The following is a 19949-nucleotide window of genomic DNA, read 5'->3' on the forward strand; positions in this document are numbered from 1 at the left end:
AATTCAATGGAAAAGTGATTGAAGATTAATAATATCTTAAAAGGTCAGGATATATAAAGCAATTTTCCCACAGCGACTGCATTCCTGCAATTACTATTTATTATTTGTATTGCAGTAACATCTTAGTCTGTAACTAATCCTCCTTTGTTATATACAGTATTGTAGGTTTTGTTGTGTGTGATGTGAGGTGCATTCATTTCAATGTCTATACAATCATATAAATCACATTTGTGAGACTGCATACAAACAAATGTACTGGCATTTGCGTTTAACTGAAAAAATAGTACATGCAGCTCACAAGGCTAAATTGTTACAATTTGGTGGCTATTTCAATCACACCCCTATGCGATTTCTAAACTAAATTTTTTCACACATATCTAAAGGCTCAAGCATGAGAAGTTTCATTTTTAAAAATAAATCCCCCAAGTTAGCCAAGCATATACCTATGTGCTTGGGTGGAGCAACACCAACTACAATGGGTGTCTGCTCACATGGAGTTCTTTATAGAACTGGGGCCTAAGGCTGAAGATACCTTCCCACAAGCACTTCCTAGCCTGATAATTCAAACAGCTCAATGGAATTTTACCAAATTTTCCAAAATAAGTTTAGCCTTTGGGCTGAGAAAAAGAACAAGAAGTTAGAGCACAAAGTAAACACACCGTTACAAATATCTGAAAAAGACAGTCTTGTAATTAAAATGCTTGTTCAACTACATTGTCATTAGCACAACCCTATACACAGTTCTCACTAACTGAAAGATTGAGAGGGTGAACAAAAAGCAGGTTTTTTTAGTTGTTGAACAGGAGTTTTTGAAAGGTGGAAGCAGCCTTCTACCACCAAAAGTGACTTTCCATAACTCTTAAGAACAAGAGGCCCAAGTTCGAAAATGAATCCAATTCTTCCAGGGTGCATTGAAAAGAGCTGCCAAAGCTATTTGGTCTTACATATTTAATAAAAGCAGAGTCTCACATTCCATCACAGGTAATACCTATATTATGAAGCAAAACCATTTGTAAATTAGTTACTACTTTTGAACTAGGTCTGTTGATGGGTTAATTTAATATTTCAGGATTCAAGGTAACCAATGCAAACCAAACACATTAAACTTGTTGATAGGCATATATTTAGTAAATAGTCAAGTGTGGATTCTACATGATTTTTTTTTATTTTAAAGGTACAAAAAGTTCTTACCCTGTTCTGTGACAGCTCCCATACAAAATAAAACTAATGACATCAGAGAAGTCCTGTGGGTGGAATGTATTACTTGGAGCTTTGCTCATGTGATTTCTTACAGCCAAAGAGATTTCTTGTATTTCTGTGTGGTTGTTGTTACTACAAAGAAGAAAAAAAAAAAAGCACACAAGATGTGTCTGATTCTCCTTAGACCAAACTATACTATAGAAGGAAGTTCACAAAACAAATTTAAATTATTCCAGGTATGTAGGAAAGAAACTGCAACACTATTTCAATTTTAACTAGTTTTTGCATGTACAGCAAAAAGGCCCTAGAGCTCATTGGGCCAATCTCATCCCACACAGGCCTAGAGAGAAGGTGTAAGCAAAAACTAAAAAAGTAATGTACTTTATCTTCAATTACTTGTACATTTGTAATTGTCTTTTTTACCTTTTTTCAACTCAGTGACCTCAACCAAGCAGAACTACATATTTTATTTTGGAGTACAATTTGTTGAACTGCTTTTGTATCTGTTTTATGTTACTGAAAGATTTTGAGACTTGGCTGGTTTGCTTGAAAATTTACTATACTAAATAGCTGAGAAACTCCTCAGTGAAAGTTCTGAAGTTAAGGATTATAATCAGTTTTGTAACTACAATTTTGCCAGTACATTACTCACCCTTTGGAGTAAAGCAAAGGCCTTTTCTGTTGTGTGTTATTATTTAGAGATATGGGGATGACTAGTACATTTTAATTTTTTTAATAAATGGTGTGGAATTTTATATTGGCAGGATTTCCTTGAGGGAAACAACTGAGTTTCGGAAGAGCTTCTTAAGAGACAAAGTTTCCAGAGAAGTCCCGTCATCAAAAACCCCTCAACAAATATATAAATTCTGGACTGAGAAGAATAGGGGTAAGAGTCTCTGCCACTCATACCTTTTTAATTTGCCAGGCTTTCCAAGCTCTGGTAGATATAGACTTGGATAATATCACAAATTACTTATTTTTTTAAAAAAGAATTTTGTATAACATTGCCATCTTTCTTTAGGTGTTCTCCCACCTGAGGAAAAACAAGTGGCAATCTCTAGCAGAACAGGAGAAATTAGAGTAAGAAATTTCTAAAAATAGAGATTATTTAATTATCCAAGAATAAAAGAAAACAGGTCACAAATATATCTTAAGGTAGAATCTAAAGATTTATGTAAGGTTTGAGGGACTTGATGCTTCGATAAATTTAGCAGATACTAGAAGCATTTCTGGATTTCAAGTTCTCTGCCTATACAAGTTGAATCATCTTACTGAATTATAGGATGGTCAAAATACTTAAAAAAATATATATATATAAACTGAGAGTTGCCATACATGGTTTGTCAAGATTTGACTCTAGATAGAGGCTATTTCAGCCCAAAAGAAGAAGTTATGAAGGAAACACATTCATATGTTCCTAGATTAAGAATACAATTTGATATATTAAAAACAGAATGTACTAGATATGCACAGAAGCAACAATCTTCTTCCCAGTCAAAATAAAAATTATAACTGCTGGAAATAAGTATGTTCTCAGATTATGAGAATGAAAAATGCTTTTTGGAAGCCAGGAGTCTGTGTCCTGGAGACCAAGAAGATGTTATTGTTGAAACACTGGGTGATACTGATCTTACAAAGTTCACATTTCATTAATCTCCAAGTCAATAACTGTCATTTTATACTAAAAGTATACTGAGCACCCAGTAGAAAAAATAGTCTCATGGTTTATATGACCTTTTAAAAAAATATTAACTCTGTATAGCTAAGCTATTTGGATACATTACAGAAATGTACTTTCTTAAAATTAAAAATAAAGTTAGACCGTGAAATAAAAGTATAACACTTTCTAGATACACAAATACTTAAATCAAAGTATTTACCTCAGAACCACATCCAAAGGAATTGACTTTAACAGTTTTCCAAAAGCTTGTCTTACACGGGCACCACTATGGACTAGTTGAACACGGCACACATCAACACACCTGCATAAATAAATAAAATAAATAAATAGTCATAATAAAATGTGCAGCCAGTAACATATGAAGAAAATTTATTGAATTTTTGGGAAAGTACCTTTGTAAAAGGTCATCTGGTAGGGAAGATGACAGGGCATGGAGGCTACTACATGCTTGAAGACAGATATTCACATCTTCAAGAAGGGCTGCATTAAGGGTACAAATAAAGGATGCCACTTTCATTAAGAAGGAAAAACTCATTCATCTCCACACAGAGCTATCCTGAATGTTAAAGGACATTACTGTATAAAAAAATCATTTCATTTTTTTTGTTCCATTTTAGCTGCATGGATTTTATTAATACTAATAGAAGCCACATGGAAATCAAAGCGGAAATTGTATCCCTACCATGTATATTTAACGTAATTGTGTCATTTTAAAAATGTATAACCATAATTAATAATCACCCCTGGAACTTATGTAGCACTTTCTGACCTAAAACTGTGTTGACAGATTAATCCTTATATATCCCTACGCGATAGGGATAATACACATTTGTTTCCCCAACTGCAAAATAGGTAGAGGTAAAGAAAGTAAATTAATTGCCCAAGGCCAGAAGGATATAAGAGCAGGGCTAGAATACTTGTTTCCATAACCCTGTCACCATTTAGTTTTCCAATCTCTATCTAGCACAATACAGTGGAGTCGCATCTTACGCGCCTTTAACTTACACGAATACAACTATACGCGCTTGGCAAAAAAAGAAAAACAATAATTTAAATACAGTAGTGTGGCGATTCTGCCCACCATTCCACTCAATAAGCGTATGCCCCAGAGTGAGCGTGAGATGGGAGACGAGAATCTGCTGTTCTCTCAGTCAGTCTCAGTTCCCGCGTGACTCTCAGTGTGAGCATCTCGCCACGCTGAGTGTGATTCTAGTGTTTAGAGATACGTATTTTTCGAACAACATGGCCCCTAAACGCAAGGCAACTTCTTCATCTGGTGCTCAACCGAAGAAACAACGATCTGTTCCAACGCTGGAGGAAAAACTGCCTGTGTTGGACTTATTGAGGGACAGTATGTTGGTCTGCAACGTGGCACGTAAATATGGCCGCAACGAATTTAGCATCCTTGCCATCAAGATTCAAGAGAGAGAAATTTGTCAAGCCATGGCATCAAGTGCTCCAATAACTGCTAAGGTGACGAGTTAAGGTGAGTGATAAGACTTTAGTGAAGACTGAAAAGACATTAAACTTATGGCTGGAAGACATGAACCATAGACATGAACCATAAACATGTGCCTATCGATGGCAACATGTTACGAGAAAAGACTTGTAGCCGCTACGTGCTGTTCAAAGCTCCCGCCGAAGAGGGACAGCCTTCTGATGAGAAGGAATTCAAAGCCAGCCAAGGTTTGCTTAGCAGTTTTAGAAACCGCTTCAACCTCAAATACGTGCAGACTACTGGTGAAGCTGCATCTGCCAATGACGAGGCAGCAAAATCCTACCCCAAACAATTAAAGAAAATCATAGAAGAAAAAGGCTATCTTCTGGAACAAGTTTTTAATGCTGACGAGACTGGGCTCTTCTGGAAAAAAAATACCCAACCTCACTTACACTTTGAAATCAGAAAGACAAGCCCCTGGCTTCAAAGCAGCTAAAGACCATGTGACTGCATTGTTTTATGGCAATGCGGCTGGGCCTTTAATACAGCCGGGCTTGTTCTACAGGGCTGCAAATCCCCATGCCATAAAAGGCAAGAACAAAAGTCTCCTGCCCATGTTCTGGCAATCAAATAAAAAGGCTTGGGTGACGGCAGCATTATTTCTGGATTGGTAATAAAGGTAATAATAATTGGAGATATACCAATCTCCTAGAACTGGAAGGGACTTTGAAAGGTCATCGAGTCCAGCCCCCTGCCTTCACTAGCAGGACCAATTTTTGCCCCAGATCCCTAAGTGGCCTCCTCAAGGATTGAACTCACAACCCTGGGTTTAACAGGCCAATGCTCAAACCACTGAGCTATCCCTCCCCCCTTGGTTCTACAAGTGTTTCATTCCGGAGTAAAGCGGTACCTCGAAGAGAAAGGACTTGACTTTAAAGTGTTGCTGATCGTAGACAATGCTCCTGGCCACCCTGATGCACTCTTGTTTGTGCATAATGACATTGAAGTCATCTTCCCCCCCTCCAATATCACCTCCATTCTCTCGACCAAGGCGTGATTTGCTGTTTCAAGACCACGTACACGAGGCTTACGTTCTCACAGATATGTAGTGCTATGGATGCTGATCCCAATCTTAATGTGATGGAGTGTTGGAAGTCCTTCAACATTGCCGATTGCATCACTCATATTAAACAGACAATGGATGCAATCAAGCCTGAAACAGTCAATGCATGTTGGTGAAACCTATGGAAAGAACGTGTGAATGATTTTAAGGGTTTCCCGACCATTGACAAAGCAGTGAAATGCATTGTTCAGGTGGCCAGGCAAGTGGGTGGTGATGGCTTCGTCGACACCCTTGAGAAAGAAATTGAAGAATTAATTGAGGGCCATAGAGAAACATTGACTAATGGAGAGTTAAAGGAACTGATAAAATTGTCAACAGAAGATGAAGATGACGACGATGAACAGGAAGATCCAGCAAGTTGGAATCTTCATAAATTTGCTGAAGTGTTCCAAGCAGCAAAACACTTGAATGATTTAATTTCTGAATACAACTCCTCTATGGAACAAAGCTCAGAAACACATGTAGTAATACAGACAATTTGAGATCGTATCAAGAAATGTTTGAGCAGCTCAAGAGACAACAGCGACAGTTGCCGATCACCATGTTTTTCAAGAAAAAACAACCAGCAGCAGATGAGTCTATGCAATCAACTTCTTGAGCTGAACCAGAGCCAACCACTTTGTCTACGACTCATTCTCCGTCACCAAGCCTGAGAACCCCCCAATAGTGTTGTCAGGGGAAGAGGAAGTCTAATCATTGGAGTGTGTACAGCGCCCATCTTCATCATCTCATCATTCATCATATGGGCGCTATACTAATCATCATCGTCATCATTCATCGTCGTCGCAACACCATTGTCATAGTATCACCATTATCGTCATCATCGTAGACTAGCAAGATTATCCAGGATGAATGGTGAGTGGTTAGGTTTACTGTTTTCCTTTTTTATTCTTTCATTCTTTTGTGTGTGTCTGTCTGTCTCTCTTATGTAATTAAAAATACTGTAAAATTATATTTTGCATATGTACTCTTTATTATATGCTGTACACTACTGTATACATTATACATATTACTGTACAGGGTTGTATACACAAAACCATGTACAGCAGTGGTCCCCAACGCGGTGCCCGCGGGCGCATCTTAATGCTCCCGCGTCCTGGCCCCCGGAAGAGCACCCACCGAAATGCCGCAGCGGGGACGCCTCTCAATGACACTGCTTGCCGTCGACAAGTGATGTCATGGAGAGGCGTCGCCGCCGCGGAATTTCGGCGCGTGCTCCGCCGCTGCTGTGGTCCTTCAGCTGGCGCCCGCCAGCCAAGAAGGTTGGGGACTACTGATGTACAGTATACTGTACTTTATGGGTGATTTAAGGGATTTTTCAAAGGTAATTTTGACGATACGTGATTTTCGCCTTACGTGCTGACTTTAGAACCTAACCCCCGCGTAAGATGCGACTCCCCTGTACCTCAAATTATGGTAGGATTTCTTATCCTTTGTCAAACATATGCAATCTGACTTCCAAATATCTATCATTCCACTGAGAACCTTAATCAACCTCATGATTGTAGTCCCTTCATGCAAGGATATTATCGTCTCCAAATAACTGACCATTTGAGGAACAAGAGGAGAAGGCAAGGGAGTGGTTATGCAGCTGCAACCAGAGCTCAGCAAAAATTGCAAATCAGAAGATGACCACAGTTGTATCTTATCAATCAGCTGTCTTCACCCAAGGACATATCAATACAGTTAATGGCAGTTTATAAAGGGTAACCAATAAGGAAAAACAATGTTGTGTGATCTTACTGTTTCCTAGAAGTCCTTTACAAAACTTGTGGAAAGATGGAAGCGAGAATAACGGTGCATATGTTTCTGATTTTTTCATTAGAACAGCCACTTCTAAAGCCCAGGTCATCAGTAGTTTCCTAAAAATGCATTACAGAATAGTCATTCTAAACAACTAGATAACAGAACAAAGTTACTCATAAACCATTAAATACCTTAAGTTTTCACATCAACATGGTAATGCCAACTTGCAAATATTTGTGAAACAAAGCCATTAAATAAGTGAAAGTTACCTATCAATTGAGTTTTGGAAACTCTATATTCAATATTTGGCCTAGAAGAGTTTCACCTTTGGTGTTTTCATGAATATGAAAACATGATCAATTAATTTTTTTCAGATGTTTTAGCCTGAATCGTATGAACCAATTATGGTGAGCATGAATGATCATTTTAGTTCATATGTTTTGTATAAAACCAAAATCCTCCAGTTTGAAATGTTTAGTCCTCCCCCCTCCTTTTTTTATTTTAAAGAAATAATGCAAACATTTTCTTGGTTCTAATTCAGAACTAATCATTCTCTTGAAAAAAAAAATCTCAATCTCTGATATGAAGAAAATACTATTTACCTGGTATCTTGAATAAGGTTATCCTTCTTAAGCAATAACCCCAAAAGGTTTAGTATGATAGAGAAATGTTTCTTTGTAGCTGTAGTTACAGTGCTAATCACTGCTCCATCAAACAAAGAAGGAGAGGAGGAGCTGAGGCTACTGGATATGAAGTGGTCATGCCTGAAGGAAAATTAGAAAAAAGTATTTTATTTCCTTAAACATACAACTAAATAAAATAAAAAAAAACCAACGGTGTTCTACTCAGATGTGTTGCCCAGAAAGTAGTTTCAATGTTATAATCGCATGATAGTCTAAAATTTAAAAGCTCCAATGCAGTATGAACGCGTAGCTAAATAAGAATGGGTTAAATTATTTTTAAATAGTTTTTATGCTAACTACAGCCTCAAATCCTTTGAAGTACTGAAAATAAATGTAATTTCAACATTAAACTGAGTGACAGAAAAAATATAAGGTATATAAGCAAGAAAGGAAGCTAAAGCTAGATAAGCTGAGAGGGTCTGATCCAGATGTGTGCCACTACAAAATCACTACACAGTTTGTCACATCTATTAGCATCTGCTCAAAAATGTCCCAACTCTAGAATAATGACAGTACTGCCTATGTCATTCAGTCCTGACCTGCAAAACTGCATGTAGATGCTGGCACAATGCTTTTGTGCACCATGGTTCTAGTTATGTCAATGCTACTATCCCGCATTACCCTAATTGACTCTGGATTCAACCACAAGACATACCTTGCAAAATACCTCAAATAATGAGTGGCAAGGATGGTGAGGTAAATATCTTTTATTGGACTAACTTCTTCAACTTGTGTCTTTCACCAACAAAGGTTGCTCCTGTGAAAGATATTACCTCACCCACCTTGTGTCTCTAATATCCTGGGACCAACACGGCCACATCATCACTGCAAGCATTAAATAACAAGTGACCAATCATGTACTATTAATTCCAAGGTGGCACAGGAGCAACTTGCGTCTCAGCAATCTGTTTCCCCCCAGATTTCTTCTATTTAAAGCTGGATTTTTTTACTTCAGCCTTGCAGTCACTCATGTTACGACTACTTGTTGATCTGAAATCTAGAAGTTTTTATTCAAAGGCATTTTATTCCTAATACAACAATTAAAATCTACTTTAATTTTTGCAGTTGCAATGTTTCAGTTAATGTTTGCATGCAAGATGCCATACAAAATGGAGCATTGTTTAATGTGTACTGAAAAGAATGTGCTAAATATCAGAGGAATCAAGTAACATACCAGAGGTTAATTTTTTTCAAATAAGGAAAATCATTAGTTTACATCATAAACTGCTTGCAAAATTTTAGACACGCTTAAATTAGACATTATAAAATAAACTTAATTCTCAATCTTAAAAATATCTAAAATTATGTTTTGCACAAGATTTTTAGGAAACTGAGAATATGCATGGCCAATTTCAATCTAGAACCATTTTTAATGGGTGATTTCTAGTACCTATGAAAATAAAATCAATGAAAATAAGGATTTATCAGAGAAATGGTGGCAACACATTGATTACACTACCATCAATGCTGCTATAATAAAATTATTTTCTAAACTCAAATACGGTTTACATCTATCTATTTATGCTCTTAAATATTAATGCCTTAGTGATCTTCCTACCTGGTACAATGTGAATATAAAGTGTAGAGAACTGCATACTGGACAGCAGGAAAGTGAACAGCTATGTCACTGTGAACAATCATCAAATTCTTACTCAACAGTGCAAACACAGTTGGAGAAAGGGCCCACATCTATAAAACAATTGTAATAAAAAGCACAAAAATATGTATGTAAAGGATATTGCTATTCGTCATATTTACATGTATCTGTTTTATAAAGAAATAAATGTCATAAATGTGCTTTAAACAAAAAATGTAATGCTGAAATCATAAAAAACCTGCTGAAATTAGGACATTTTTACTAGTAATCTTTACTGTTTTTGTCTGTCTAGAATTTCTCAAATGTGAATGCTTTCCTGCCCATAGTTGAAGAAACACACTTCAGTCTTTTCTGATGTAAAAGTTTTCTTTAAAAGGTGATGCAAGGGTACTTTGAATCAAAGTGGCACGATGTGAAAGTTGGAGACAGTGCAGATTTCTACATCTTTCTTTCCTACTCGGTAATTTCTGTATCGGGATGGGCAAACTACAGCCCACTGGCCGGATCTGGCCCCTCAGGACTTTGGATCTGGCCTGCGGGATTCCCACCCCCGTGGTGCGGGGCCCCCGAACCACTCCCAGAAGCAGCCAGCACCAGGTCCCTGCGGCCCCTGGGGAAGGGGGGGGCAGAGGGCTCCACGCACTGCCCTTGCCTGTGGGTACCACCCACAAAGCTCCCACTGGCTGGGAACAGAGAACCACGGCCAATGGGAGCTTTGGGGGAGGTACCCACAAGCAAGGGCAATGATCAGAGCCCTCCGCCCTCTCTCCCGCAGGGACCGCAGTGTCAGCCACTTCTGGGAGCGTCGCGGGGCAGGAAGGGAGCCTGCCTTGGCCCCGGTGCATGCCACTTCCACCCCAGAACCCGCACCCCAAACCTCTCCTGCACTCTGTACCCCAACCCACTGCCCTGAACCCACTGCCTGCACTCCAACCCCCTGCTGCACCCCACAGCCCTTCTTCACCCCAATCCCCTTCCCTGAGCCCCCTTGTACACCCCGCACCCCTCCTCTGCCCCAACCCCTTGCCCTGAGCGCCTTCCTGCACACACCCCCTCTCACACCCCAACCCCCTGCCACAGCCCTGCATGCATGGACATGCATGCAATTTCCCCGCCCAGATGTGGCCCTCGGGCCAAAAAGTTTACCCACCCCTGTTCTATATACTGTATTCAAATACACTGGCTTTTTTTTGGGGGGGGTGTTATATTTTAAATGGTTTAAATGAAAATATATCCTTCATATTTCTGACCTTGTTTGCTAATCTTCTATTTTGCTGTCCCCATTTTTTTAAAGCACCCTATACATACACTGCCCCAAAAGGTTTATAGTCTACCTTGAAAAGACAGAAAACACATGAAATCAAATGCAAGGTAGCTTTTTACTGTCAGTGAAGATCACTACAAGATATGCCAAAACTACTTTGGTCTCTTTCTTGTCTCATCAAGATAGTAGAATGTTCTGACAGTATCAGAAGCAATAACCATCACCCCAGTAAATTACAGTAATGTGGAAATTACATTTCACCGCACCTTTAAGACTAGAAATAATTATCTTAAACAATTTTGCACCATGGAAGTTAATATTAAAACTCCCCCCTCAAAAGTAATGAAGGATCAAGAAAAAGACACCTTAAGTACATATATGCGTGCATGAAATGAAGATTATGTGCATTACATGAATCCACAGAGACTTGCATCTAGCAATAAAAGCCAAACATCATATGGTTTGAGCAAAAATTTTAAAAGTATTTATTTTTACTGCAGTTAAATACTTACCCCAATCAATGAGTTTTTAGCATTTCCAATAGTAGTTAGGGCACTGAGGTCAAATATAACTACAAACTTTGCATTAGCCACATTGAATACATGGTTCTTAAAAGCATCATGCTGGATTTCAGAACATGCCTCAGGAAGTTGTAAGCTACAAAGGAGACTATTTAGAGCACAGGTCATTTCTCCCAGAATCAACCTGTAAGCAGTCTCCAAAACAGGAATGTTTTTCAGGCTCAATACTGCTTGATAGACAGCATGGGCTGCTGCAACAACCTTGAATATGAAAAGATTCAAAATGTTATTTAAGAGTGAGATATTTCTGAAGTGAAGCTTTCTTGTTAGATGAATGAAAGACTTATGCATGGTATGACAGTGTCTCGCTCTTCAGTTTATTATAATTAACTGTTTCTTTAATTCTTCTAGGCAAATTAAGCTGATCATCATTTTAGGGTACCAAAACTACTCCAGTCAATAGTAAAACAAATTAGACTATTTGCCACAAGTAGCTGAACTTCCATTAAGAATCAACTGTAAAACTAAAATTAAAATTGAGTTGATCTTAAAATATATGCTAAAAACCCTACTGAAAAAACGTTGAGTTAAGACATATTTAGCGTGCACACAAAAAAAACCCAAGTAAACACTGGATTGTAATCCTTTTCCTTTTCCACCTTCCAATTTATATTTGCTAAAAATGATGCCTATGCAAATTATGAAAACAGTTGTAGAAAATAATTCTCTTCTGTCTAGTACGTGACAAAGTATGTTTCCTCACATGCCACAACCGAATGAACAAAAACCAAACCTGAGTTTGGGCTTCTGTTTTCCTAATGAGTTCAGACATCTATGCAACTAACTGTTTTTCTTATGGGGCAAAATTCCATAAGATAATATACCAGTGCTCTAAAACAGTATTAGAATTGCTGTAGCATATTGGTAGCAACCATCCACTCCTTACCTCTTTCTCCTTATGGTAACGGAGTACAAGCAATTTAGATTCTGGTATAAACAATTTCTCTACAAATGTCGATGGCAATTTTGTATTTATTTGTTCAACAATCTAGAGACAAAACATAAGCACTGATAATATACATCTTCAATTGCCTGAATTCTTTATTCAGGCACACACATTTATGGCACTAATTTATAGAATTTAATAAATCAGAGCCCCTTAAATATATTTGACTACATCAGAGTTAAGAAATCAGTAACAAAAATAACTAATCTATATCTATGTAAGTTAATAAAAAAACATAATTGCTCTCCCAAAATTCAATATTCAGAGGACAGGCTATTTTTATGCTATTTTATCAATCTAAGTGGAGCTCAAGCACATGACCAATATAGGTTGCTGAATATAAGTTGTATGGCAATGTGCTAATATGGTTATTTATCCAACAGAAGGTTAAAATAGTTATTTAGCCAACACCCGGGTTGTTGAGATCAATATTCTGAAGTAATCCGGTATCCAAGGTGTTTAGCCATGGCAGAGTGGCTCCATAAACATACTAAATCCTAGTCTCTCTGGCAGTTCATCAAAAATACTGCTACCAATTGCAGAGGAAAGTTAACCTATTGGTTAAAGAATAGGCACTGGTCAAAGGAAAATTATTTTGGATAAACTGGAAACTATTCAGTAAAGGGACTAAGTAGGAGGGATAGCTCAGTGGTTTGAGCATTGGCCTGCTAAACCCAGGGTTGTGAGTTCAATCCCTGAGGGGGCCATTTAGGGATCTGGGGCAAAAATCAGTACTTGGTCCTGCTAGTGAAGGCAGGGGGCTGGACTCAATGACCTTTTGAGGTCCCTTCCAGTTCTAGGAGATAGGTATATCTCCAATTATTATTATTATAGAACAAGTTCTACCAGCTTTTCAAAATGTTCATCAACATTTGATAGGTTTTTGTTTGTTTACTTGTTGGGGGGGGGGATGCAAGACATTGAAGTAGATGAAAAGGAAGCAAATATCGTGATTTACTGTTAAATCAGTTTGTTATTCAGATGCCTGAATGAGATACAATAAATAATTTTTTCTAATTAAAAAGCTCGACAAAAATGAGAATTTGTATGTACCAGTGTCAATAAATTCAAGACTGAGATGATATAATCGGTACCACAAGTCTGGCAATTCTCCAGTTGATCTAAGCCATATGTGATGACCATGTCACAGTGTATAGTCATACTCGGGTCCAGACTACCAAGTAAAACCCCGACACACTCATTGGCAGCCGTCAGTACAGCCTCAGAGAAGAAAACTTGGTTCGCTGTAGTCACACATCTCATTACTCTGTACAGAACCTGGAAAAGAAGGAAAGTGAATTCAAGTCAGTTTAACTAGTATTGGATGTTATTTAAGCACAGGGAAAAACCCACATCCATTTGAAACTACATAGACTCATAGAAATGCAGGGCTAGAAGGGACTTCAAGAGTCATCTAATCCACGCATACCCCAATGAGGCAGCAAGATTAAGTACATCTAGAACATCCCTGCCAGATATCTGTCTAATCTTTTCTTTAAAAGCCACCAAGAATGGGGATTCCACAACCTCCTTAGGAAACCTGTTTCAGTGCTTAACTATCCTTAGAGTTAGAAAGCTTTTCTTAATATCTAACCTAAATCTCTTGTGCTGCAAACTAAGCTGATTACTTCTTGTTCTACCCTTGATGGATAGGAGAGCAATTGATCATCATGCTCCTTGTAGCAATCTTTTACATATTTGAAGACCGTTATGTCCCCCCCGAGTCTTCTCTCCTATAGACTAAACATGTCCAGGCTTTTTAACCTTTCCTCACAGGTCATGTTTTCTAAACCTCTTATTTTTGTTGCTCCCCTCTAGAGACTCTCAAATTTGTCCATATTTTTCTTAAAGTGTGATGTCCAAAACTGGACAAAGTACTGCATCTGAGGCTTCACCAGTGCCGAGTAGAGTGGAATAATTGCCTTCCGTGTCTTATATGTGACACTCCTGTTAATAATCTCAGAATCCAGCACTACTATGCACTGGAGCAAGTTCTTTGAACATTTTTAATATTTATTTTGACAAATGTGCATTTATATTTTCATTAAATAGAAAAAAATGCAACAACCCCAAATTTAGAATAATTTTAAAGACAACGAATTAAAAGAAGCACTGAAACACAGAGTTAAAGTAATTATTCTGGGTCCTATCCAGCATGAAACTGAAGTCAGTGGTAGAACTTCTATTGTCTTCAGTGAGAAAAGAACTGGGCTTCTTTTCTTAAATATGAGACCCTTGTCGGACAAGTTAAGCGCCTGTGCACATGTCAAACAAAGACAACCTTAGACCCCGATAATGAAATCTGTGCAGGTGGACCCTTATGCCTGCAAGGAGTCCCAGATTTATCAATGGGATTCTGTACAGGCGTAGGTCCACCCACTCAGATCCAACTGCAGGATCAGGACCTTAATCCTGAGTGTCCTTTTGATGAAATTGGATCCTTGTTGCCTTAACTGTGATTGTAACCCATTAATTACTTTTGTATTACAAATGTAAGAACAAAAGTCACCTTCTCATACTGTACAATACTACCTATTTCAAAAGATACTCTAAAATAAAAACTTCTTATATATTAGATTTCAACTAGATAAAAATTAGAAAGTACAAACCTCTAGCTGGTTATAATTGCACTCCAGTTTTTTTAAAGCACCATGATAACTTGCACAAATGGTTACACGAACAAATCATAACAACAAATGTCTATAGCCAGGTCAAACTGAAAAACCTTTGCAAAAATACTTACATCAAATACACTGTGGTTTCTGGTGCATATGGCTATCACAGGCCTCTGTCACAATCACTACTAAATATTAAATCAGATTCTGTTAGCTGTCAAACAAATCTAGTCCTTGAATAAAGTTGACCATGAGTACATTTGTATGCTGCCAAATTTTGCAAAAATATGGATGTTGGGTTTCATTATTTACAATAAATTTACCAGCAAATACTTCTTAATAAGTAGCATGAAACAGGTACGGAAATCTTACATCAGTTACATATGCTTCAGTAATTGGTTGTCCTCTAATTGGGCTGAAGCGTTCCCCAATACTCCTCACAACAGTGCTGAAAACCCGAAGAAGTGCAGCTAATTTAGGTAGTGATACTGAAGGAGGAGGAATATCTTCATCCACTGATTCTCCAGAGGCCACATGGCTGAGGTCCTAGATAGGAAAATTTATGTCATTATGTAATAAGTACAAGCAGTTCTAATATAGACAAAGTATATATAAAATTCAGTTTTAATATCAGACATATCCATGTGTATCACAATAAATATGACAACACTAAGAAGGCCAGAGTTTCCTTTCATAGCTTCAACAAGCTGTAATTATACTTGTTAATTAAAGATTACAAGCAACACAAAATGTCTGGAAAACTATTTACATTAGCCCTGTGTACATAGTCACCACAAATTTTGAGACAGATTATTGGTGTACAAATTACAGATGCATTATTATGATTTATAGCAAAATAAAACCAGTTACTATATTAAATAAGATTTAAGAAGCAACTTTCTTTTTTATGTTGTCTTTTCAATTATTGTGAACATCTCAATGTAATCTCATCTGTTTTAACAGGAAATCATTATGACGACAAGATTACAAACTAGCGGAAAATGCTAAGAAAAGCTTGTGTCTCTCACCAACAGAAGCTGGTCGGTTCAATAAAAGACATTACCTCATCTACCTCGTCTCTAAGAAAATGCAGTATTTCACCCGTGTTTCAATACACGTGTCTTAAACACATCCCAGAGCTACTGACTAATCTCTTACAAAAGATCATTGTTACTTCCCTATTCCCATCCTCAAAATTACGGATCTCCTAAAAACAAGGGCTGACTTTAATGGGGCTAGGATTTCATCCAAGAAGTACATCAGTATGCAAGCATCTTTATTTTATATTCTACAAGCGTATGCAGCATTTGAACCCCCTCCCATCAACTCCACACCTTTATTTCAACATACTTTCTATAAACTTAACAAAACAAGGTAATATGAACAGACACACAAGGTGGATGAGGTAATACCTTTTATTGGATAAACTTATCTTGGAGAGAGACAAGCTTTCAAGCTTACACAGAGCTCTTCAAACAGGCCTTTATGGCTATATTATAACTCTTAATACTGCTTCATAATAAACCTTGCTTACCTCAGCATATGCCTCCATATCCTCTAGAAACTGACCCAAAAGTGTGGTGGAAAAAGCAAGATCAGCTACCCAAAATGGCTCCAAGCTCTGTAGCCATCCTGTATAAGTCAGACCAAGTGAAACAGATTGTTACAAGCAAAGTAGAACACAGGTATCAAATTTCAGATACATATTACTGAAGGATGAAAAATATTACTTTTTTTTTTTTTTTAAGAACAAAATTATTTTTATTTATAATTATCTGTATTACAGTAACACAAAGAGCCTCAAGGAGATTGGGGTCCTACTGGGCTATACACTGCTGAAGTATATTGTAAGAAAGAGTCTACAGTTTAAACAGACAAAGGAAACATTAGTCCCCTTTTACAGATGAGCACCTGAGGCATAGAGAAATTAAGTGACATGCCCAAAGTCACCACAGAAAGTCTGTGATAAAGCCAGGAAATTAACTTCAGTCTCCTGAATCCCAATCCATCCTTCCTTTTTTCCAACACAACATTATTTTTAAAGATGCTCAAGAAGGAGGTTATGTTTTCAGAAGTTCACTTGAGGGTTGGTAACTGTAAGAATGATTTAATATTCTCTAATAGAGAAAGCAAATGGCATCTAAATGTAGACTGGCTAAAATGTCCTTTAATTAAATTTTAACTGACTGACATGTAGGGTATATGACAATAGGTTTTTTGGTTCTGAGTTCTATGAATACATTAAGTCTCCCATATATCCAGACATTTTTATTTTGTTTTTATGCAAACTCCTTTACCCTATGTGGGGAGGAACTGCATTGGACTTTTAATAATTCATGAATGTCACTTACTTGGAGGGGTTGCCAATGAGTGACAAGAGGTATCCTCTTTCTGGGGATCAGGCAGGTTGCCTCCACAGTAATGTGTGCGCAGTGGCAGTGAGCAACACTTAGGCCTGGTCTACACTGGGGGGGGGGGAGGGTTTCGATCTAAGATACGCAACTTCAGCTACACGAATAGCGTAGCTGAAGTCGAAGTACCTTAGTTCAAATTACTTACCCGTCCTCACGGCGCGGGATCGACGTCCGCGGCTCCCCCGTCGACTCCGCCACCGCCGTTCGCAGTGGTGGAGTTCCGGAATCGACGGGAGCACGTTCGGAGTTCGATATATCGCGTCTCATCTAGACGCGATATATCGAACTCCGAGAAATTGATTGCTACCCGCCGATATGGCGGGTAGTGAAGACGTACCCTTAGAAAAAAAATCCTCTCTCTCAACAAGGTGGAGCAGAACACTAATAGTATGTCACCACATGTAACAATTTTATAGGCCAGACTTACCAGATACCTGCTGTGTCAGAGAAGGTTTCTGAGTGTGATCTATATGCCACCCAACCAATATGTCAACTGTGTCCTTGAAAGCAAAGAAAAAGGTAAGTCACCTATGTGATGTGCTATGTCAATGTTTTATACAATAAGAGGGGGCAGAAGAAAGTCAGGCACAAGCTTACCCTAAAATTGGTGCTGAAAATATGTGGGTAACATCGGGACACCAGAAGGATGCACTTGACACATTTGCACAGTAACTCTGGTGTATCCACATTTTCTAGAATGGACTGCAGGCTGGTCATTACAAGCTTAAAAAGAGAGTCACAAATAAAAAAAAATTACTAGTCTTTTTAATATTTTTGAATAAGCTGAAATGTCATGAACGTTGTTAAATCGATTGTAATCTTGACTGGCATAAGAAAGGTCTGCTACAAAACAGATGGCCGCTCATTGTTAAGATTCAAGCAACAGGTATTTGTATAGCATTTTGATGCATAGTATATATTTTCTGCCTTCCTATGAAACATGGAAATGCCAAGGTGTGAAAGGCGGAGGAAATGATAGGTTAACAGTGACAAACTTATTTAAGCTTACTAGGAATTACAGAGAATAATAAGGGTACCAAGGGAGAGGGGTTGCATGGTGTTAGGGTTTCCAACGAACTACAAAAGACTTGAAGGTTCCCCTAACAATCGTTCTAACACTTACATGGGCTGAACATGTGGATGAGTCTTCCAAAATACCTCAGGTTCACAAACGGCTTGTCTTCACTAGACTTTTTACATCCAGTTAGGAGATATTTAACATTCATAAAGACTATGTGATCACACCTCACTTTGATCCAGGCTACGAGCATTCATGCTTTAGCCTAGGGAGAGAAGCCTTGTCTTTCCTAAGGCCTGGCCTACACTCACAAGTTAGGTCTACATAGCTACACTAATCGGGGGGGGGGGGGGAGGGGGGGAGGACATATCCCTGATCAACACAGCTATGCTGACCTTCCCTCCCCCGTGTAGATTCAACTATGTTGACAGAAGAATGCTTCCATCAACGTAGCTAATTTCATTCGTGGAGGTAGTGTTCCTACACGGATGGAAAAACACCTTCCAATGTCAGCATGGCTATGCCAGCATAGCCCTGGAGCACAGACGTGTCAATAGAAGGGTTTTTTTCATCCGGGTAGGACCACCACCACCCAAACTAATATGTCTACACTACACAAACTACTATGGCACAGCTACAGCACTGCAGCTCAGTGGTACCTAGGTTGATGGAAGAACTATTCCATCGACCTAGCCACATCTACGCCAGGGTTAGGTCAACCTAATTACAGTGCTCTGGGGGCGAAACTGTTCACAGCCTTGAATGACGTAGCTATGTCAACCTAATTTTTAAGTGCAGACCAAGTCTCCAGACTGTAGACACAATCTAAAGGTAAAAAAAGAAGGCATGAGTTTATCTTGACTTAACTGACTGACAATTAACACCTTTTAAAAGACAGTTTGAATACTTTTTACCCAAACACTTGGGATTTACTGTAGGCTCATCCCCAGGGTAAATCACAAATATTTTTAGCTTGGAGCAACTGTCTGGAGAAGGGGAGGGTAGAGCTTTAGCCACTCCATAATAAAACATTTAAGAGATGGAAAAAAGTGTAAGGTACCTTAGGCCAAAAGCTAACTGAAGTGACCACTAAATAAAACGAGCTCCTTAACTATAATTAGCATTTTTTCCCTACAGATTTCTTCCACTGAAGGAATCCTCAGAAGTGACAGTGACAAAAAAGTTTAGCGTTTCAAAACAAGCATAGCAACTGTGCTACAGGTGTGGACCTGGTCTACACTTAAAACTTTTGTCAGCATAGCTATATCAGTAAGGTGTGTGATTTTTCTCCGACCTTGACTGACATATCTATGCCAGCTAAAGCCCTAGTATAGATGCAATTAAACTGGCAAGAGTCCTTTTGCCGGTATAGCTTAGGCCTGGTCTACACTACAAAAGGTTTGCCAGTACAGTTATACCACTATAACTATTCTAGCATACTCTTCTAATATAGATGCAACTTATACTGGCAAAACAGCTTTACTGCCAGTATAACTCTTACCAGTTCCCTGAACAAAATAAGCTATACTGGCAAGATGACTTTTCTGCCAGTGTAACTGCTTCTATACTATGGCTTTTGCCAGCAGAGCTGTCGGTCAAGGATAGGAGGAGAAAAAAACCTAGTATAGACAGCTATACTGGCA

General features: G+C 38.4%; 1 protein-coding gene across 1 annotated transcript in view; it reads right to left on the reverse strand.

Annotated features, from left to right (window-relative positions):
• The window catches only part of SMG1 (SMG1 nonsense mediated mRNA decay associated PI3K related kinase), a 114645-nt gene that overhangs the window by 58879 nt on the left and 35817 nt on the right, over window positions 1–19949 (reverse strand). Inside the window, exons 7-19 of the mRNA XM_044980792.1 lie at window positions 17886–18011; window positions 17716–17788; window positions 16409–16506; window positions 15247–15420; window positions 13313–13537; window positions 12200–12301; window positions 11245–11514; window positions 9430–9560; window positions 7791–7952; window positions 7186–7304; window positions 3274–3361; window positions 3081–3182; window positions 1192–1332 (exon numbers count right to left, since the gene is read on the reverse strand). Of these exons, the coding sequence (XP_044836727.1) occupies window positions 1192–1332; window positions 3081–3182; window positions 3274–3361; window positions 7186–7304; window positions 7791–7952; window positions 9430–9560; window positions 11245–11514; window positions 12200–12301; window positions 13313–13537; window positions 15247–15420; window positions 16409–16506; window positions 17716–17788; window positions 17886–18011 (1811 nt within the window). The remainder of the gene's footprint in view (window positions 1–1191; window positions 1333–3080; window positions 3183–3273; window positions 3362–7185; window positions 7305–7790; window positions 7953–9429; window positions 9561–11244; window positions 11515–12199; window positions 12302–13312; window positions 13538–15246; window positions 15421–16408; window positions 16507–17715; window positions 17789–17885; window positions 18012–19949) is intronic.

This window comes from Mauremys mutica, chromosome 11, assembly GCF_020497125.1.
Source record: "Mauremys mutica isolate MM-2020 ecotype Southern chromosome 11, ASM2049712v1, whole genome shotgun sequence".
Lineage (NCBI taxonomy): Eukaryota > Metazoa > Chordata > Testudines > Geoemydidae > Mauremys > Mauremys mutica.